The sequence below is a fragment of the Sapajus apella genome, unplaced genomic scaffold (genome assembly GCF_009761245.1).
Source record: "Sapajus apella isolate SASKATOON/1434 unplaced genomic scaffold, GSC_monkey_1.0 scaffold43, whole genome shotgun sequence".
Lineage (NCBI taxonomy): Eukaryota > Metazoa > Chordata > Mammalia > Primates > Cebidae > Sapajus > Sapajus apella.
Window position 1 is genome coordinate 5327638 of NW_022436983.1, and position 22331 is coordinate 5349968.

Below are 22331 nucleotides of genomic sequence, written 5' to 3' on the forward strand. Positions count from 1 at the left end.
GCAATGGTGCGATCTCGGCTCACTGCAACTTCTGCCTCCTGGGTTCAAGTGATTCTCGTGCCTTGGCCTCCTGAGTAGCTGGAATCACAGGCTCCTGGCACCACACCCGGCTAATTTTTTATATTTTTTGTAGAGACGGGGTTTCACCATGTTGGCCAGGCTGGTCTTGAACTCCTGATCTCAGGTGACCCATCTGCTCAGCCTCCCAAAGTGCTGTGATTACAGGTGTGAGCCACTGCACCCAGCTTAAAAATAATTAAAAAAAAAATTATTATCATTCTTTTGAGACAGGGTCTCGTTCTGTCACCCAGGCTGCGGTGCAGTGGCATGATGTGGCAGCCTCATTCTCCTGGGCTCAAATGATCCTCCCAAGTAAGTAGCTAGGCTTACAGGTATGCACCACCATGCTCGGCTAATTTTTTTGTAGAAATGCGATCTCACAGAATAGTGTAGGTGCTTATACCTGTAATCCCAGCACTTTGGGAGGCCAAGGTGGGTGGATCACTTGAGGTCAGGAGTTTGAGACTAGCTTGGACAATATGATGAAATCCTGTCTCTACTAAAAATACAAAAATTAACCAGGCACGGTGGTCCTATAATCCCAGCTACTTGGGAGGCTGAGGCAGGAGAATTGCTTGAACCTAGTAGGAAGAGGTTGCATTGGGCTGAGATCATGCCACTGCACTCCAGCCTTGGTGAAAGAAAAAAAGAGAGATGAAGTCTCATTATGTCGCCCAGGCTGGTACTGAACTCCTGGGCTCAAGTGACCCTCCTGCCTTGGCCTCCCAAAGCACTGGGATTATAGGTGTGAGCCACTGCGCCTGTCCAAAACGATTTTTTCTTTTTTGAGATGAAGTTTTGTTCTTGTCGCCCAGGCTGGAGTGCAATGGCACGATCTCCGCTCACTGCAACCTCCGCCTCTCGGGTTTAAGCGATTCTCCGGCCTCAGCCTCCAGATTCCAGGCATGCGCAACCATGCCCAGCTAATTATATATATATATTATATATATTCTTTTTTTGAGATGGAGTCTTGTTCTGTCCCCAGGCTGGAGTGCAGTGGCATGATCTCGGCTCACTGCAACCTCCAACTCCCTGATTCAAGCTCTTCTCCTGCCTCAGCCTCCCGAGTAGGTGGGATTACAGGTGCCTGCCACCGTGCCCAGCTAATTTTTGTATTTTTTAGTAGAGATGGGGTTTCACCATGTTGGCCAGGATGGTCTTGATCTCCTGACTTCATGATCCGCCCACCTTGGCTTCCCAAAGTGCTGGGATTACAGGCGTGATGCACCCGGCCCCTAATTTGTATTTTTAGTAGAGATGGGATTTTTCCACGTTTTTCAGGCTGGTCTCGAACTCCTGACCTCAGGCGATCTGCCCTCCTTGGCCTCCCAAAGTGCTGGGATTACATGTGTGAGCCACTGAACCAGGCCCAAATACAATTTTTAAATAAAATGGCGTAGTACTGCATGTAACCTGTGCACAACCTCCCTTATACCTCAAACCATTCTGAGTACATATAATACCTAATACAATGTAAATGCTATACAATGTAGTCATTCTACTATATTTTTAAAATTTACATCATTTCTTATTGTTAAATATATATTTTAAAAATATTTTCTATCACAGCTGGTTGAATCCACATATGCAGAAGTCACATATATGGAGGGCTGACTGTATATCAAAAACCAATCCAAACCAAACAAAAACCCCAAACCAAGGAACATACCATTAGCAAACTTTAAAAACGAAGTTAATAGGAAATTTGTAACACATGTAAAAAAGACAACTATCTTTAATATATAAAGAGTTCTGGAAAAACATTAAACTACTCTTTCTAACTCTGTGAACTTGTCTTGCTTGCCCATTTCAGTTTTGTTAGAAAGTCTGGACATGCTCTACAGCCAATCACAGCAAAGAAGAGCCACTGTGTGCACATGAACAGACGGGAAGGCCACCCTATTGTGAGTGGTGGTTCCAGGGGAGTGCAGGCCTGCAAAACCCAGTGGCCTACCTCAGAGCTGGGGCTTTTCAGCCACAGCAGCTTGGCCAGGTCGTCTCCAGCTGTATTATTGACAGCATGCTCAAACACCTCCACCTTCTGCATCAGAGTCAAGTGGTCATAGTCGGGAGCCATCTGCATCAGGACACAACTGTTCAGTAAGAGAGCAGCCTGAGACACATAGGGTACATCCAGGAAGAAACAAGGCTTAGGGTCCAGGCAGAGCTGAGTTCTAATTTCCCCATCACAGCCAAAGGAGAAGGGAAATAAGAACACGGCAAAAGGAGAAACAAAGTAACCACTCTAACCTGATGACCACTGGAACCCCAAGGCATAAGGGAAAAACAGGAGACCTCACTTCAGTAGAGCCCTTCTGTGCAGATGAGAGTAGTGGAAGTTTCAAGGTTTTGGATAACAAGCAATTATTTTCTTACTTACACATCTACTAAACATGCTTCTCCAGATGGCCAGTGCTTTGTATACATTAGTGAATATATGGTGCTGAATATCTATCTGCCTAGTCTTCCCTAGGAAGGTGAAAACAATTTCTCAGCTTAAGGGTCCTTCAGTTTCTTAGAAGGTATCTGCTTTTGGACTGACTTTATTAAATCTTCTTCAGAGCTGATTCTCTCAAAAGAGATTTTTCAGTGGCAGAGATATAGAGAGGAATTAGAAGAGCAGTTCTACGGAATTCCCTGCCACGGAAGGGGTGCGGGCTCTTGTGGCCGCATCACATACCCGCAACATGATGCGATGTTCAATGTTGAGAAGGATCTTCTTCTTTTCCCTGTAGTCTCGGATGAGGGCGTGCAGCGTGTCACAGTGGGGGACCCAGCCAATGAGGCCAGAGTTGGTTGATAAAGGGATGACGGCATATCTCTGGATGCTGGTGCCCACAGGAAAGCAGGGTTATTGTATCGTAAAGGGAGCAGGGCTTTTATCAGTTTGCAAAGGGAAAGGGAGGTCAAAAGCCCAACTGAGTATACCCTTGGTCAGCTCAGGACACAGGCAGACTATTTTTAATGAGCGCCCTATACCAGGCTGGTGTGAAGTGTGTATTGAGGGACGCTTTGTGAAGAATAAGGCATCACAGAAAGTCCACTGATGGTGCAGTGAAAGCAACATGGTCTCCTCAACCTGCCCAATGAACTCATGGCTTTGGGGGAACCAACCAAGTGACTAAGACTAAAATACCTCTCAAGTGAATTCTCATGGTGTTACTAGGAAGAGGAGTGCCAGAGTACTGATGATAGGAAAGGTTTGACTTTTACCCACAAGGGGTGAGACCCATTCCATCTGCAGACTCTCCAGTCTACCTGTCACAAATTGCTCCCTGCTGGATTCTTTGGAGGTCGTTAAAGGCCATTTCCCAATGAGAATACCCTAAAAACTCTGGAAGAACTTGCTTATAAATTAAGTTATAAAATTTTATACTTAATTGTTCATTTGAAAAACATTTTTAAAAATTTATTTATTTACTTTTTGAGACAGGATCTTGCTCTGTTATCTACGCTGGAGTGCAGTGGTGCCATTACCAGCACACAGCAGCCTTGACCTCCTGGGCTCAAGTGATTTTCCTGCCTTTGCCCCCTGTGTAGCTGGGACTACACTGTCTCCAGCTAATTTTTAAAATTCTTTTGTAGAGACAGGGATTACAGGTGTGAGTTACTATGCCCAGCCTGTTTTTAACTTTTTTGAGAGACAGGGTCTTGCTTTGTTGCCCAGGTTGGAGTGTAGTGGCACACAGTCTCAATCTCCTGGGCTCACATGATTCCTCTGCCTCTCTCTCCTAAGTAGCTGGGACAACAGGCATGAGCCACCATGCCCAGCTGATTTATTTTTTGTAGAGACAGGGTCTCACTTTGTTGTCCAGGATGGTCTTGAACTCCTGGTCTCAAGTAATCCTCCTGCTGTAGCCTTCCCAAGTGTCAGGATTACATGTGAGCCACCATGCCTGGCCACTTATTTTTTTTTTTTCCTTATCTTTCTTTTTTATTTATTTTTGAGATGGAGTTTCGCTCTTGTTGCCCAGACTGGAGTGCAATGGCGCGATTTTGGCTCACTGCAGCCTCTGCCTCCTAGGTTCAAGCGATTCTCCTGCCTCAGCCTCCTGAGTAGCTGGGATTACAGGTGGCCGCCACCATCCCAGCTAATTTTTGTATTTTTTAATAGAGACAGGGTTTTACTATGTTGACCAGGCTGGTCTCGAACTCCTGACCTCAAGTGATCCACCTGCCTTGGCCTCTCAAAGTGCTTGGATTACATGCGTGAGCCACTGCACCCGACCACCTTTTTAATTTTTTTACATAAATAGAGATAGGGTCTCTCTATGCTGCTTAGGCTGGACTTGAATTCCAGGGCTCAAGTGATCCTCTTACTTTGGACTCCAAAAATGTTAGGATTATAGGCATAAGCCACAGTACCCAGCCTTTTTCTTTTCTTTTAAAGAGATGGTCTTGCTCTATTAACCAAGTTGGAGTGCAGTGGTGCAATCACAGCTCACTGCAGCCTTGAACTCCTGTGCTCAAGTCATCCCCCTGCCTCAACCTCTGGAGTTCCTGGGACTATAGGCATGAGTCACCGTGCCTGGTTCCCTAATTTTATAGTTTTTTGTTAAGGTATAATATGAGACGAATGTAGGAAAAAACCAGAAGACTTCTCAAATCGTTGCCATTTCAGGGTTTCTGAATACCTGAGGTTTTTCCGAAGAGATGTTGGGTCATTGGCCAGAAGGGTGTTAACCAGGCCGAAGAGCTGCATCACACGCTCATCCTGCCGCAGATCTTCATGGCCTTTTAGAAGGAAAACAAACTCATGCCCGTTGCTGCCTGTAAGGAACAGTGGGAGCAGTGAGTGTACATCAGAAGTTCTCAGCTCTTCAGCTGAGAGCACCACTGCATTCAAGAGATCCACAGACTACATATGCCTTACCTAATCACACGTTCCTCACAAAAAGAAAAAAACAATCCTTAGAATTGATTAAAAGAATAGCCTTGCTTTTTATGGTTCCCAATGACCAATGTTATCAAATTAAAACAAAACAAAACCTGTTTTTGAGGACCAGGAATGATTAGGCACAGAAATGATCATTCCTGTTTTCTGACCCACTCTGCTCTCCTCTGTTCTGAGAAGGCTGACTTCTATAGACCGCATCACCTGGGATCCCACTTGGGCATGGCCAATGGTGGAGGAGTACTGGCAGGAGATCAGAGGATGGGTAGAGGGAGAGGTCAGGATATATGCCCCCCACAACCAGCATGGCCCCAGTTCCAGAAGCTGCCATGCCCCTGTCTCTGGGCTGCAGCCTCTGCTAGATGGCCTCTCTAGCATGGTGACAGTTCTTGTTGGGCTCCTTGCCCTTCTAGTTCTGGAGTGTGGGGGTGAGGGCTGAGTAACGTTTTCTCACTTGTGCTTATTCATGAGCGCTCCTTATTGATTCTCTTAGCTTTGCTTACACTCTGAAAACAATTCCTTTGTTAAACTCTCTTTAATTAAACACCCCAAGAACCAGCCTGACCCACATTTTGTTATCAGAAGACAAGAGCCCATGCAGAGACATTCACCTGTGGACCACGATTAATTGGTGTTGGTGAATAATCACTGCATTTAAGAAACAGGAGCATTATTAAGAGCAAGAAGCCGTCAGTGACTCACACCTCTAATCCCAGCACTTTGCAAGGCCGAGGTGGGCAGATCGCCTGACGTTGGGAGTTCAAGACCAGCCAGGCCAACATGGTGAAACACTGTCTCTACTAAAAATACAAAATTAGCCAGGTATGGTGGCACATGCCTGTAAGCCCAACTACTTGGGAGGCTGAGGCAGGAGAATCACTTGAACCTGGGAGGCGGAGGTTGCAGCGACCTGAGATCCTGGGCAACAAAAGCAAAACTCCGTCTCAAAAAAAAAAAAAATAAGCAAGAGGCCTCAAAGTACCACCACAACACTCAGGCCTCCCTAAAACATCCCCCATAGGTAACGCTCTACCTGAAAGGAAATTCCAGAGGCCAATTGCTTATCAAATCTCACTGTGAGATTCATTTGTTCATTTTACACAATCATTTACCACACAGACTATGATGGTTTATATATATATGAGCCAGAAGCCCCCTTTTCAGAGGAGCTGACACCGTCCCCACTTGCACCCAGCTGGCTCCTTCCTGGCCTCATCAGTTCCCCAACATCTGCCCTCCACTGTCACTTCTCTGCCTTGTATGCCTTGGTCATTCCCTTTGTGCATGATCATCATGCTTCACATAAGCCCAGCTACATGAATGAACTGTAGAGTCCTGAGGACATAATGAGAAATTCGCTTGTCCTCTATTTTCCGCTCAACGAGCATGGTAGAGATGTAGTTAGGATAGGTGAGCAGTGGGAACGGCAAGCCATAATTTCAGAAGAGGGAAGGGGGCTCAGCCAAGGTAAGAGGGAGAAGTGGGTGACAGAAGTGTGCAATGGTCCTTACCCATAAGTGTCAATTTCCGGGGCCTCTGCTTGGATGTGATGACTTGCAAAGACGGTGCTATGGACTGAATGCGAATGATTGGCTGGTTGGGGTCATATGTTCCTGGCACAGCCAATTCAAGGTCCCGGCACATCAGAAGTTTTGGGGAAACATACTGCAGCTCTAAGGATGTGAGCTGTGAATAATTACCAAAGGATTTAGTGTTCTGCCTCCAGGGAGGAATTTAAATGCAATTTAAGTATTTTTCAGTGGATTGCTAATAACAATTACTTGTCCCAAAGCAGAAGTAAAACCAGATGCTTTGGAATGAGTGTTAGAACATTCATAGACAGCAAAATAGAAAGGACTATATTGGCAGTTAACCCTGCCAGGAGCCTGAAGATCCTACCTGAGGCAGCTGCTTTGAGATTCGTCGGAACACATGATAATAGAGGTCCCAGGCTTGAGTGAGGTCCTTGACATTCCCTGATTTCATGTACTTCCTGCACCATTCTTGGGCCTCCATTAAATCTCGACCATAGGCCTGAGAAAGAAAGCAGGTACATTTTCAAGTGGTCAAAGTCTCAACCAAGCCAGGAGGCAAAATCCCCAGGCTGACTGCAGAAATCCCTCAGGAGCCCACTGTGGCCTGAAAACACTGGCAGGGGGCTGGAGAGAGCAAGAGCAGAGGTGCAGCCCAGACCAGCAGCATGGCTTACAGGGAAGCAAGGGTGAGAGGAGATGAGACAACCTCCTGAGAAATCTTGGGATTTTCCAGTTAAAATTCAAGAGGGTCCTTGTAACTCAATGGCAATTACATTTCTAGTGTTTTTTATGCTCTGTGGCCTCCATCAGAGCTCGTTTTATTAAAGTCAGTGGAAAGGCTAGAGGAAAAGAAGTCTGACAAAGGCCTTGGGTCATGTCCTTTCATTTTTAAAAAACTTTTCTCTTTTTTTTTTTTTTTTAGTGACAGAATATTTCTACCAGGTTATGTCCTTTTATGTTTTTTTTAATCCCATACCTGATTAAAGGATGTTTCCTTCAGAGTCTGGGGGCCCCGTTCCATCATAGCATGCAAGGGCTCCAGCACCTCAAACATGCCTTTCACATTCCTCTCTCCAAAGTACAAACGAGAAGCCTCTTCTAGGCCTTCGTGCCACATCTCATGCCAGAGGATGGCCACTCGGATCAGTTCCTCACTCACCTAAGGCCAAGAGAAGAAGGAGAGAAGCACCAAGGATCAGCTAAACTCAGAAAGGTCTGTTTTGGAGAAACAGGAGGTCCTCTTTCTGGCAGCAAGAGGGAGTGCACAGCACCATTTCGAGGAAGAAAAACAATCCACTCACGCCCACCAGCTAGGTGACCAGGGTCCGTGGAACCCCAGAATGGCTCCGACTCACCATCATGGCCTGCTGGACCAGAGTGTTGCTGTGCTCACACATGTTCTTCAGAATCTTGTTGGCTGCGTTGTGCCGGGCTGTCGTGGTAGACTTAGAAGCCACTGTCAGAGGGTAGATGAGGGCCTGGGGGAAAGACAGAAGGAACATCTGTAAAGGAATGTGTGGGGGGGGGCAGGTGGTGTGAACTTTAAGGAGAATGACAAAACAAGTGGTGAGTGTGCTATTAACATTGTAACACTTGCTTGAGACTACTAGGAAGGGGCTAACTCAGTCTTGGAGGGAACACTTTTTCAGCAAGGCTCCTGGGCCCTCTGGGACGGCTGGCTGGACAGATCCTCCTGGGCCAGGATGGAAGACGTGGCTCCCAGTTCCTGTGCCTGCATCTCCACGGTAGCTTTCATAAAGGCTAAACACCAACCAGTGGTTAGATGAGAAAGTGTCCCAGGCCTCCACATACCTGAGGGTGGTATCGACCAATGTCTGTGAGAAGCTGGTGAATGAGACGTCCCACCAAGGGTCTGGGCGTATCAATTCTTGCAATGAGCTGAGGTATAACCTGGTATTCAAAAAGACACAGTACATAGCATATGAGATGCGAAACAACTAGTTACTCTTGTAGGCAAAGATCAATTTTTGTAACTTGTTTTGGTTGATGCTGTCAGGCTCTGAAATTGTTCACTCCCTTCCCTTTAGTTTCTAAAAGAAACTAAAGAAAATATGGACACTTGACCTGGGATCCAGCCCTGCCTCCTTAGCACTGTATTAACAGACGCTGCCTCGCGACTCTGAACAGGCATGCTTCCAAGAGAAGACACACAGGAGAAGTGCAGCCACCCTCACCTGTAACCAAGTGTCCTCACCTGTAGCCAGGTATCAATCTGGATGGCTTTCACCCCCTCCACTAAGGCTTCATTGACATCTGGCCAGTGACCATAATCAAACCATAAGGTGAGAACTCTGAAAAGGAAATGAGAAAGTCACAGAAAATTTAGTTTCCCAGTTTTTGCCTGCCTATTTTTCATCTTTAAGGCTCCTGAGAAGAGAGCAGACAGGGACTCCAATCACTGATTCTCAAATGTGTTTGGCCTCGCGTGGGAGCAGGTGTCTGTGATGGGTGGCAGTGCTCTTGACTGAACACCACAAGAATCACCCTGAGCAAATGAGCATTTCATCCCAGGTCACTGAGGGGTTACCATGGCATGTACACAGACATCAAACAGACGAGCCAGGATAACCTTTAGAGAACCACAAGTCTGCACATGTAGGACAGTGGTAACAGGGACACCTGGCTCTTAGTTGGCTGGAGATCCTCAAACGAAAGAGGACAGCGTGCCTGTCACCTCTAACCTCCAGACTGAATCGCGTCATTTGTTTAGACCTCTCCAAATTGCTGAGGGATTTTAGAAATACTGTGACTTCAACAGGCAACAGGTGGTCAGAAAAAAAAAAAAAGAAATATTGTGATTAGCAGATGGGTTAATAATCCCTACATAATAAACCACACATGGAGAGTTCTCACCCCACTTCTCCTCACTCTCTATAGGTTTCACCCACACGAGTGGGGTCCAGTCAGCTGTTACTCCTCAAAATGCAGCACAGAAAAAAGGCACACACACCGATCTTGGGTGTACTGATCAGGGTCAGGAAGGGAAAGAGGACTTTTACGTGTGACTGCTATGTCCTGCCATTACCACGGCCTATCAGAGTTGCATCCTCCCCTACCTGAGTGTATCCTGGAGGTTGTTGCCTCGTGACAAGGAGATGGAACGGAAGAAGCCCTGGACAGCAGGCACTGTGTACATCAGGAGGGTTTTGGACAGATCCTGTTGGAACACACATGTATTAGTGACACTCTTGCCTCAGCTTTCTCATCTATAAAATGGGTATAACAGCATACTAACAGTACCTACCTCAAAGGGTAGTTATAACAGTTAAATCTGTTAATGCATAAAAACCTTTAATCAGTACCTGGCACAAAGCAAAGACTCAGTAAATGGCAATTGTATCATAACTATTATTATCTTCAGCTAACTGATGGTGGCTTCCTGAACAGGATGGCGGGAAGAGAGGGGCTGAGGCTCTGAACAACCTGATCCTGGGCCTGCCAGCTGCCTTGTACATTCTGAACTGACAGCCCAAAGGGAAGGGGAAGAAGTGGAAGTGGACAGAAAAAGGCAGAGGATGGACCTCCCAAGCCTGATCTTCAGAGTGGACCTGCAGCTGTGCACGGCCACCCACGCACAGGGGCAGCACGTAGAGAATGAGCTCATCCATGGGGAAGCTTGACAAGGAGCTTGCTTTTCAACGTGGAGGCTGCGTCAGCTCCCCAAACACAAATATCCACACAAAGCCCTGTCTCAGGCAGTGCTGGATGGCAGATAGGCAGCATTTTCCAGCTCCATCTGGCACTTCAGATACAGCCTCAGGTTCCTTTTAAGCTTAACAACGATTCCATTTATCAGAGAGTCTGGCACCTTGGTCAGTTGTTAATAAGGAAGAAGGGAAGGGTACCTCAGTGACCTTCTTCTGCAGCGGCGATGGGGTGGGGCTGTTCTCAGTGCTCTCGGCATCGCTCTCACTGTTGCTGCCCTCAGTGCTGGCAGTGGTGGTGGCAGTGGCAGCCGTGGTGGTGGCAGTGGTGGCGTTGGTGATGTTGGCCCCACTGGCATGACGCAGTTTCTTCTTCTCATCGCGGGCTTGGTTCTGATGTTTGTAGTGTAGCACGGCTTCGAAGTTCATCACTGCCCACGCATGCCAGGCCTAGTTGGGGAGAAAGCCAAGGATGGACACCAGAGCTGTGACTAACAGCAGGGCTCAGAGGAAAGTAAGGTCAATGCTGAGGAAGAGCTGCTCCTGCCTCGTGTCTGTGTTTATAAAGCAAACACTTCAAGGAGATATTCGGGAATGGCTGTTTTACTAAATTCCATGTGATCCACTCACCTGGTGGAGCACTAACTATGTAATGTTAGGACTGTGGTGGGTGTGCTGCGGGAGGGCACAGCAGGAGGAGCAGGAGAGAGCTCTTGCCTCAAGGGACCCAGGCCTCAACCCCTGAAGACTCAGATACTCTGCAAGGCACAATGGGAGTGGCAGGGACAGGAATTTGGAAAGCTTTGTCAAGAAAAGGGATTTGGGGGTAGGTCTGGAAGACAGCTGCAGAAGGACAAGGAGGGAAACAAGAGGGCAGTGGTAGGGACTTCTTGGCAAGGGGAAGACTAAAACCAGAGATGTGCAGATTGGCTCACAGGAAACAAGCCCATGGATGTGACTGAGCAGGGGATACACGCAGATGAGGAGTGAGAGCGAGGCCAGCAACCACGCTTGGAGCAGGCACGCTTGGCCACGGGGTTGGCACTTCACTCTGGGAAAGCAGAGCTGCACTGGGTATAAAGTGTACATTTAGGGGAGAGCAGAAGTGGGGGCAAGCAGCAGTCATCACAATACTTCAGGGGAGCAAAGTCTTGACAGGTCACCAGATAGTGGACAAAGGAAGACAGGAAAAGCAGAGGAGCATAACAGAGAATCTCACCATCTTCCTGGTCTCAACACCTAGCCCATCTCCTGACAGAGAACCAGTGCTCAATGCTTGATGGAAGAACCCTGGGTGCTTCTTTGGATAAAGGAAGACTACTCTCTCTCTGGGGTTCTGAGATGCAGTGGCTCTATAATGTACCACTGGCTGGTTCAGTGAGTGTGGGGCAGAGTTAGCTCCTAGGCATGGTAACTTTGCAGTGATAGAAGGAAACTACATGACCCACTGATAGCTGGACTTTCTGAATAATCAGAAAATGTGTTTGGATGCCTTACCAAAAACCTTGAAAACAGATTTATCTGTTTTCTCATCTAAGCAGCATAGATTGATCACAATTACCTTGACTTGATGAGTAAGAATTCTATAATGACCCAGGTTTCAGTTTTCTCATACTTTCATTTATTCAACGAATATCTCTTGTATATCTGCTAGTGCCTGGCAATGACCTGGGGTCAAGGTGAACAAGACCAACAGTCCTGGTATGCACACAGGGCCATGACGTTGATGGTGGAAGACATCATAAAGCCAAAGGAAACCACATTAGGAAATGCTTTTAAAAACTAAAACTAAAGTTCCTGAAATCAGCTTTTTTCTTGTTACTTGCTTACTTCCTAAAAGCTACATGAAGAAAAGTGACTCTGGTTAGAAGACAATTCTAATTAGGAAGCTTTCAGCTAGTAAAGTGTTAACTGGATGTATTTTCCAGCTTTGGACATGCAAGCTGTCCTACAGAGAGTTATTACTCATATCACAAAATAGGCATTTTTCAAACAGAATGAAGCATGCTTTGACAGAGGTAAGTGCTTCTGCAGTCTTCAGATGCAAATTTAGATTTCAGAGGGATTAATTCACAAAGTATTAGCAAGCCAAGGAGATATTGGAAAGACATCAGTGACATCTGCCACACCAAGCAGTTACCAGGATGCCTCTCAAAAAGAAATGAGAATGTGTGTTCTCACCAAAGATATATACTTCCAAAAATCACCCCTCCATCAATCACATCTTTTACACACACACACACACACACACACACACACACACACACACACACACAATTATGTTTTTTTTGAGATGGAGTCTCACTCTGTCGCCAGGCTGGAGTGCAGTGGCGTGATCTTGGCTCACTGCGACCTCCACCTCCCGGATTCAAGCGATTCTCCTGCCTCAGCCTCCCGAGTAACTGGCACTACAGGCGCCCACCACCACATCCAGCTAATTTTTGTATTTTAGTAGAGACGAGGTTTCACCATGTTGGCCAGGATGGTCTCGATCTCCTGACCTCGTGATCTGCCCGCCTCCACCTCCCAAAGTGCTGGGATTACAAGCGTGAGCCACTGTGCCGGGCCTTTTATATATTTTCTTATTCTGTTTATCTTTTTGAAAAGTTTCCTGCAACATAACAGGATGTTACTTGGATCTTTCCAATAAAAACAAAATTCTTAGCTGAGGAGCAGGCAAGGATGGAAATCAGAAAAACGCTGAGCAGGAACAGACAACCCAAGGGAAGATGACGCTCGAGAGATTAACTGTGTGTCCAGATGCTCCCAGGAAAATAAGCAGCTCAGAGTCTATTAGACAGCAGCAATCCCCAGGAACATGCACACACACACACACACACACACACACACTCTCACTAATGGTGTAACAAGTATTTCTCACAATAATCAGTCTTTCTGTGTTAATTAAACTTGTAGGGGGAGACGCGTGTTTCCTGGGCCTCAGGCAGACAGGCTCCAGGGACTCAAGAAGCAAATTCACAGCATCAGCCTAGCTCCACAGAAGCTCAGCTGTAACCACAAGCACACAGGAGGACACGGGCAAGCCTGCCAGGGTGCTGGGTCTCACAGGTGGCCCTACTTCTGATCACCTTGTACCAGCTGCGGTCGTGTTCTGTGGCAGCGCTGTAGTACTGCAGCACTTTGGGGATTGTGCTCTCGTTGATGCCCTGTAGATTCAGCTGCCACTCTCCAAGTTTCAGGAAGCATCTGGAAGCAGAGAAACAAGCCCCCATGATGCTCCCTCCTCGAAACAGCCCTCCTAAGAGGACCACAAATTGTTAGGGGGACACTGAAGTCCTTCTGGTATTTACTCTTGTTCTCAGGAGGCAATGTGAAGGAGCTAGCAAAATTTTAAGCCATATGGAAGAAAGGAGAAGGGATTTTGGAATACATTTTTAAGATATCTTTCTGTTCTGACCTTTGTCTCTCTCTCTTTGTTGTTTTTTTCTTTCTTTCTTTCTAAAGAAGACCTTTGTCTCTCAATGACAGCATAACCAGGTACCTGGTACAGGTAGGTCCGTATGGACCTGTCTATCCGAAATCCATTTTTTTTTCTGCCAGGCTTTACAGCGAATTCCAATTTTGGTGGGTGACAGTTCTTGAGAATTCTCTTATTGATTGCTGTATAGCTTCTCCCTTACTTTTCCCTTCCCCTCCATTCTTTTTTTTTTTTTTTTTTTTTTGAGACAGAGTCTTGCTCTGTTGCCCAGGCTGGAGTACAGTGGTGTGATCTTGGCTCACTGGAACCTCCAACTCCCAGGTTCAAGCAATTGTCTTGTCTCAGTGTCCGGAGTAGCTGGGATTCGTGTGCCACAACGCCTGGCTAATTTTTGCATTTTTAGTAGAGACAGAGTTTCGCCATACTGGCCAGGCTGGTATTGAACTCCTGATCTCATGATCTACCCACCTCGGCCTCCCAAAGTGCTCAGATTACAGGCGTTAGCCACCACTCCCAGCCTCCCTTCTCCTCCATTCTTTGTAATGAGATTAGCCCACATTTACTGACTGCTACTATATTCCAGGTACTGCTTGAAATGCTTTGCATTAATCCTCACACTACTTTACACCACCCTAGGAGATAGAAACTGTTTCCTACCCCTTTTATATTGATAACGGAGGCACAGAGAAATCAAGTAACTTCTTTGAAGTCAAACATCAAATCTGCAGCATAGGGTGGTGTAGTGGCTGACACCTATGAATCCCAGCACTTTGAGAGGCCGTGGAGCAAGGCTGGCTGGAGCCCAGGAGTTTGAGACCAGCCTGGGCAACATTAAACTTATAGGGGGAAATGTAAGCTCCATGCCTGTTTTTTGTAGAGACCTCATTTCTACAAAAAACTAGCCAGTGTGGTGGCATGTGCCTGTAGCTACTTGTGAAATTGAGGTAGGCAGATTGCTTGAGCCCGGGAGATCAATGCCATACTCTAGCCTGGGTGACAGAGCAAGACCATCTCAAAGAAAAAAAAATAGGCCGGGCGCAGTGGCTCAAGCCTGTAATCCCAGCACTGTAGGAGGCCGAGGTGGGTGGATCACGAGGTCAAGAGATCGAGACCATCCTGGTCAACATGGTGAAACCCCGTCTATACTAAAAATACAAAAAATTAGCTGGGCATGGTGGCGCGTGCCTGTAATCCCAGCGACTCAGGAGGCTGAGGCAGGAGAATTGCCTGAACCCGGGAGGCGGAGGTTGCGGTGAGCTGAGATCGCGCCATTGCACTCCAGCCTGGGTAACAAGAGCGAAACTCCGTCTCAAAAAATAAAAAAAATAAAATAAAATGAAAAAAAAAAAAAAGGGGGGGCAGCATATCTGACATTTGAAAACAAGGACTCTAACTCTATAGCCAGACGCCAGGAGAACAGCACAAGGGTGCTCTTGGGCCGCTGAACCTAGGAAAGCAAGTCGCAGAGACTTTGGAGCAGCACGATTTGGTGGGTGCCTGGGATCCCTACTGGGAAAGGAATGAGAGATGTCAGCAATCAGCCACCCAAGAAGCCTTGAACTCCTCCTTGCTGCAGAAGCTGCTAGGACGACAGGGCTGGAATGTGACTTGCCCCAGGTCAGTAGGGACCTCACCGGGCCATGAGCTTGTGCAGTTCCTGCTTATGCTGCTGGTCCTCGGTAGCGATGGCATGCTGGGCCTGTTGCTGCATGGTCTGGACAAAATGCTGCATGTGCTGGAAGGCATCAATCTGTAACAGGACAAAAGCACAGAGGCACTTGGCATGCAGCCCAACTTCATAGGAAAGGAGCCGCCATTCATCTGATAGGGCACATGAGTCAACCCTTCTCCAAACAGAACACCCTAGTGGACAGGATGACGACCCCACAGACAGAGGACCAGCGTGATGCTGGGAGAGGGCTGGACTTTTCGAAAAGGTTCATGACTTATTCAACTCAAGTCTTGGCTCTCCTTTGCCAACTATAATTACCAGTTTTATAAGCCCTGGCAAAGTTTCATGCCTGGCTACCCCAAATAACAGTTCCTATGAAGTAATCTGAAACAACTGCTTACTTCACTATCGATATGTTACCCTGGGGGATGTTAGGCTTATGGGAATTGTTTCAGGCTAATAAAACTTTGTTATTTGTTTACAACACCAGGGTACCTTGGACACTCCAGCAGTGCAAAAAGTATAGATTTAAAAATCAGATAGCACCCAAGTAAGAACACAGAGTTGGGGTGAAGACCCTTCATGTATTCATGTGGAATAGGAAGAAGATACCAGCTCAGCAGACATCTGATTGAATTGAGTGGCTTAGGGGCAAAATCTCCAGAGCACCCTAAAGCAGCTAGATCTATGCACACTGTAAGCTTGTATACAAAGTGAGCAGAGGGCATGTGAGTCAGGAACAGACAGCTAAACTGGGAAAGAGAAGAGACAGAATCACAGATCTGGGAGTACTATACAAGCCTGCAACATCCAGTCCAATCAGCATCTTGATAAATAGGGTCCATACCATTTTTAAACAGAAAAATCTTTTCTGGTTTTTATAGGGGGGGAAAAACTCACACAGAGACAAAAATAATAATAAAGGGCTCCAAGGATGGACATAGAAAGAAGGTACAAATATCAAAAGCTCAAATGGAAAAATGGCAAAATTGAAATGTGCTAACACAGGGAAAGGAAACATTACATGAGAGAATGTGAAAAAGAGGCACTGTGTTCTGTGCTGCAGAAGAAGGACAAAATTAAGTCTTTAGGTAAACAACAGTTTTCCTTATGGTAAATCATATAAGAGGTATTTTTGTCTGTTTTAACTAGAAACCTGTCAGCAGGGCGCGGTGGCTTACACCTGTAATCCCAGCACTTTGGGAGGCCGAGGCAGGTGGATCACCTGAAGTCAGGAGTTCAAGACCAGCCCAGCCAACATGGCGAAACCTGTCTCTATTAAAAATATAAAAATTAGCTGAGCACTGTGGCAAGCACCTGTAATCTCAGCTATTCGGGAGGCTGAGGCAGAATAGCTTGAACCTAGGAGGCAGAAGTTGCAGTGAGCCAAGATCATGCCACTGCACTCCAACCTGGGTGACAGAATGAAACTGTCTCAAAAAAAAAAAAAAATGCCAGGCACTGTGGGTCACTCCTGTAATCCAAGCACTTTGGGAGGCCAAGGTGGGTGGAACACCTGAGGTCAGGAGTTCGAGATCAGCCTGGCCAACATGGTGAAACCCCATCTCTACCAAAAATACAAAAATTGCTGGGCATGGTGGCAGCCATCTGTAATCCTAACTACTCAGGAGGCTGAGGAAGAAGAATCGCTTGAACCTGGGAGGTGGAGGTTGCAGTGAGCCAAGATCATGCCATTACACTCCAGCTTGAGCGACAAGAGAGAAACTGTATCTCAAAAAACAAACAAACAAACACCCACCATGTCAGTGATGATGGCCTTGAAGGAAAATGAAACTCTCTGGCTTGGGGGCCAGAACCAACCTCAGATACTTTTCAATATAAGGAATTAATTGCTATGAAGAGATTGGGTTTAACTCAGAGCCAGAATGACATGACAAACAACTGATCAGGCAGCTAATCCATGCATGAGGACAGGGCAGGCACACAGCTGTTCCAACACTTAAGACACCTGTTTCCCTCAGACATCTGCCTTTGCAGAGTTCCATTACTCATTACCAGCTTTGAAAAATGAACTACATTAGCATCCCACACTTGGGAAGTGATAAATCTTCCTTTAACTTTTATTATTTTTTTTTAATTGAAATTTTTATTTCTTTAGAGACAGGGTTTCACTCTGTTACCCAGGCTGGAGTGCAGTTGTGCAATTATAGTTCACTGCAGACTTGAACACTTGTGCTCAAGTGATCCTCCTGCCTCAGCCTCCCAGTAGCTGGGACTACAGGCACACACCACCACGCCCAGTTAATTTTAATTTTTCGTAGAGATGAGGTCTTGCTATGTTGCCCAGGATGGTCTCAAATTCCTGGTCAAGCAGTCCTCCCACCATGGTCTCCCAAAGTGCTGGGATTAGACGCATGAACCACCCTTTAGTTTTTCTTCTAGGAGAACTAACTACATTGACCAGTCTTAAATCTGATTTTTTTTTTTGAAACTGAGTTTCACTCTCGTCACCCAGGCTGGAGTGCAGTGGCATGATCCTGGCTCACTGCAACCTTCGCCTCCCAGGTTCAAGCGATTCTCCTTCCTCAGACTTCCAAGTGGCTGGGATTATACGCAGCTGTCACCATGCCTGGCAATTTTTGTATTTTTGGTAGAGATGGGGTTTTACCATGTTGGCCAGGCTTGTCTCAAACTCCTGACCTCAGGTGATCCACCCACCTTGGCCTTCCAAAGTGCTGGGATTACAGGTGTGAGCCACCGTGCCTGGCTTAAATCTGACTTAAAAAAAAAAAAAAGAAAGAATTGGGAGGCAGTAGTAAAAAAAACTCTATCACTAAAAAGGTGATTGATAACTCAGTGTGATCATCATGTCATGCAGGTAGGAGCTAAACTAGGAACTCTGATGCTAGGTGGTTTTCAGAGCCCATAAGCTACCTGTCATTGACAATCCAGACACTGGGTTTAAACTCTTTGGTGGACTTAACAAGGAGCTGAACAAAAAATAAACCGCCAAAGCTGGGGAGGCTGGGTATTAAGTTTGGATTTGAAGACCAGTATTTCACTTATCCAGCATAAGGGAATCCAGCATCTTTCTACCGTATAGTACAAGGCAATTTATTTTCAAGGAATTGAAAATTTTCTATTTAAAATTTGTTTTCTGCATTCTCAGGAAATGAAAAGGGGGAAAGTGATTGTTTCCCTCTTACAAGTAAAGGACCTGTCACTTGGAAGAAGGGGCTTCTCACAGGCCTGCAGGATTTTAGTTAGGCACAATATTCTGGTTCTAGACTACATGGGTGGTTTGTGGGTGAGAACAATGGCCTTGGCTCAGTGAAATTTTACGGAAGGACCAGCCTGTCTCTGGACTCTGTGAAGTGTCTTGTCTAGGAAAACATGACACATATACCCATAGGCTGATGCCTTCCAGGATAACAGCGTCTGCTTTTCCCACAAATACTTTCGTTTGCCTCAGGCAAGGCAGAGCATGATCCCTGTTTACAGTGGAGGAAAGTAAGGCTCAGTGAGTGTCCTGTTGAGCAGTACAATTATTAAGTAGTCAGTTTTCTTTGGGTAGCTCCTTAACTATGAAGACATGACATCTCTAGTTCTGGGCTTGAAGTCCAAGCACTTTACTTTAAATAGGTTCCTAATTTTTAATTCCACCAGAATTTGGGCTACTAAGACCATTCCATGGAAAAGATGGGCTGGGGTCATATGTTGAAAGAAGCCACTCCTTGCTTTAGATATTACCCAAAAGGCTTCTTCGGCCTGCCTTCGGCAAGACATTCAAAGACTTGGAGGCTATACATAGGAAGGAAACCAGACTATATTCATATCCAGCACCTTCTGTTTTTCTCATTTGCCTGGAGGGGGTCAGGCTTTGAATCAGAAATGCTCTGACCTAGGAGGCTCACAGAGACTGAAAAATAAAACAAAACAACAAAAACAAAATCTCCAAGGTGCACATTTGAAGAAGGAAACTTAGGTCATTAGTAACTTAGGTCATTAGTACTGCAGTAAATCCCAAAGACCAGCTGCCTGGGTACAGGCTGGCTGATGCCACTCTGGGTGGTATTCATAGCCACCCTGAATAACTCATCTATAAAATTAGTCAATTTCTAGCCTCAGTCCCCAGATCTCACAAGTATGCCCTCAGCAGAAACACAACTTCTATTTTATGAGGTCTTCCCACACCAGAGGCTCCAGTGGCTACATTTCATTCCTCTTTCATCTTAGGTACCACACTGTGGGGGTCACAATGGGGAGAGAAGGCCAGTGGGACACCCTCTTCCTTTTGGCAAGAAGGATGAAGGGGGAGCCGAAGCAGGTGATGACTTTGCCTCCAGGGCCTACTGTTTATTAATCCTTACCATCATCCAGGGAGATTGCTTAAAGCAAAAAAAAAAAAAAAAAAAAAAACCAAAACCAGGAGCCACATCTATTTCCCAAGGGCTTGTCTGTAAATAAAATCAGAGGAATTCTACATTGGCTTCAAGATAATTTTCACTCCTGGTTTCAGTATTACACCCTGCATTTTATTCCTTCTGAATCCAAACTGATGACAGGAGAGGAGACCAGAAGTCTGAAAAACCCAAATTGGTCTTGTGAAAGTTCTAGTCTACATATTCACAAATCTGCTCTTTTTTGTACCAAACAGCCCATCTTCTCTTAGGGGTAGAAAGTGTGCCTTTCCTACGTCCCAGCACTTTCTAGATACAAATACATTTAACTGTGATCACATTCATTGGTTTGATCTATTGTATACATGCATCTCTTCAACTATGATTCACTTTATGAAATCAGGCCAAATGGCTTCATAACAGGAAGAGACTCCCTGACATTTTTAGTAGGTTGTTTAAACCTGTTTCTTTTCTGGCCTTCAGGAGGCAGAGGGAAGCAGATTAGGCGGGCATTCTGGAGAAGGTGGTCTGTTCTGGAAGCATCCGATACAGACCTTGCGAGCACTCTTCCACATGTTTTTCATGTAGGCATAGGTCACTTGAGGGTGAACTGTGGGCAGAGGATGGTCAAGTTGCCGAGATGGATCAACTCCCAGGAGCAACACTAAGGTTTTATGAGCAAGAGCCTTAAAAACAAGAGACAGTGGGTTACAGACAGAACTGTTCAGCCCAGGGGCACCATGGGCCCACTACCTGTCCACGTGGGTGGGTAGGGTGTCACTCACCAGCCTGCCACTCTTGCCGCACAGGCTTGCATACTTGAGCCAGGTTCTCATGTCCTCATGAGGGCTGACCACAAGGGACCGCACCATAAGGATTTTCTGCCAGTCCTCTACGATACGCTGGCAGCCCTGGAACATTTGGAAAGGAAGATTAGATATGTCTTCTGATACATTTTTTGTTTCTGAGGCAGAGTCTTGCTCTATTGCCCAGGCTGGAGTGCAATGGCACGATCTCTGCTCACTGCAACTTCCGCCCCCTGAGTTCAAGTGGTTCTCCTGCCTTACCCTCCCCAGTAGCTGGGATTACAGGTGCCCACCATCACACCCAGCTAATTTTTTTGAGTTGGATTCTTGCTCTGTCACCCAGACTGGAGGGCAGTGGTGCAATCTTGGCTCACTGCAACCTCTGTCTCCCAGGTTTAAGCAATTCTCTACCTCAGCCTCCCAAGTAGCTGGGATTACAGGTGCCTGCCACTACACCTGGCTAATTTTTTTTATATTTTTAGTAGAGACGGGGGTTTCACCATCTTGGCCAGACTGTCTTGAACTCCTGACCTTGTGATCTACCTGCCTCGGCCTCCCAAAGTGCTGGGATTACAGTCGTGAGCCAGCCTAGGATAGAGTGCAATAGTGCAAGCTCAGCTCACTGCAACTTCCGCCTCCTGGGTTCGAGTGGTTCTGCCTCAGCCTCCTGAGTAGCTGGGATTACAGGCACGCGCCACCACACCCAGCTAATTTTTGTATATTTAGTAGAGATGGGGTTTCACCATGTTAGCCAGGATGGTCTTGATCTCTTGACCTTGTGATCTGCCTGCCTTGGGCTCCCAAAGTGCTGGGATTACAGGCATGAGCCACTATGCCCAGCCCACGCCAAGCTAATTTTTGTATTTTTAGTAGAGTTGGGGTTTCAACATCTTGGCCAGGCTGGTCTTGAACTCCTAACCTTGTCATCCCGTCTCAGCCTTGCAGAGTGCTGGGATTATACGCATGAGCCACCACGCCTGGGCTTTTTTTGTATTTTTAATAGAGATGATGTTTCACCATGTTGGCAAGGCTGGTCTCGAACTCCTGACCTTAAGTGATCCACCCACCTAGACTCCCAAAGTTCTGCGATTACAGGCATGAGCCACGGTGCTTGGCCTTCTGATACATTTTAAGTTCCCTGCAAGCCACAGCCAAATCCACAGTGAAACACAAAGATTTGCTGATAGAATCTCAACTTTCTCAGGTTAAGGGCACTGTGAGTGAAATATCCTTAGGCAGTGGTCCCCAACCTTTGTGGTACCAGGGACTAGTTTTGTGGAAGACAATTATTCCACAACTTGGGTGGGGGGGATGGTTTTTGGATGAAACTGTTCTGCCTCAGATCATCAGGCATTAGATTCTCATAAGGAGCATGCAACCTAGATCCCTTGTATGTGCAGTTCATAATAAGGGTTCACGCTTCTATGAGAATCTAATGTGGCTGCTGATCTGACAGGAGGTGGAGCTTGCCCATCCCTCACCTCCTGCTGTGCCTCATGGGTATGGGGACCTTTGCCCTTAGAGACTTCTCAGTAGTTTGAGAGACTCAGCAGTTTGAAATGTAAAAATTAGCCAGGCATGGGCTGGGTGTAGCATGGGGTTTGGAGCTTGAATCCTGACTGTCACTTGCTATCTATGTGACTTTGGGCAAATCACTTAACCTCTGACAGATCTGTAGAGTGAAATAAAAATAGTACCAACTTCAGAGGGATACAGTGAGGATCAAATAAATTAAATGATTGATTTCTATTTCTTTTGTGAATGATGAATAATGCATAATGCATCTTTAACATTAAAATTTTGCTTCAGTCTTTCTGGTTGAAGATGACTATCACTGACAAAGAAATTAAATTTAAGATATATCATTCAAAGCTCAAAACTGAATTAAACCTAAAGAAG

At 46.2% G+C, this 22331-nt stretch overlaps 1 protein-coding gene across 5 annotated transcripts in view; it reads right to left on the reverse strand.

Moving 5' to 3' along the window:
- MTOR (mechanistic target of rapamycin kinase) overlaps positions 1–22331 on the reverse strand; it is a 151155-nt gene that overhangs the window by 12795 nt on the left and 116029 nt on the right. For all 5 annotated transcript variants that reach the window (XR_004275827.1, XM_032300380.1, XM_032300379.1 and 2 more), the window contains 15 exons: positions 20412–20537; positions 20181–20312; positions 15228–15343; positions 13244–13361; positions 10356–10604; positions 9567–9667; positions 8705–8801; positions 8302–8400; positions 7845–7967; positions 7466–7648; positions 6854–6988; positions 6466–6640; positions 4695–4830; positions 2741–2888; positions 2015–2137 (listed from right to left, as the gene is read on the reverse strand). Coding sequence is in view for 4 of the 5 variants with exons in the window: in XM_032300380.1 (XP_032156271.1) it covers positions 2015–2137; positions 2741–2888; positions 4695–4830; positions 6466–6640; positions 6854–6988; positions 7466–7648; positions 7845–7967; positions 8302–8400; positions 8705–8801; positions 9567–9667; positions 10356–10604; positions 13244–13361; positions 15228–15343; positions 20181–20312; positions 20412–20537 (2061 nt within the window). In the remaining variant the exon portion in view is untranslated. The remainder of the gene's footprint in view (positions 1–2014; positions 2138–2740; positions 2889–4694; positions 4831–6465; positions 6641–6853; positions 6989–7465; positions 7649–7844; positions 7968–8301; positions 8401–8704; positions 8802–9566; positions 9668–10355; positions 10605–13243; positions 13362–15227; positions 15344–20180; positions 20313–20411; positions 20538–22331) is intronic.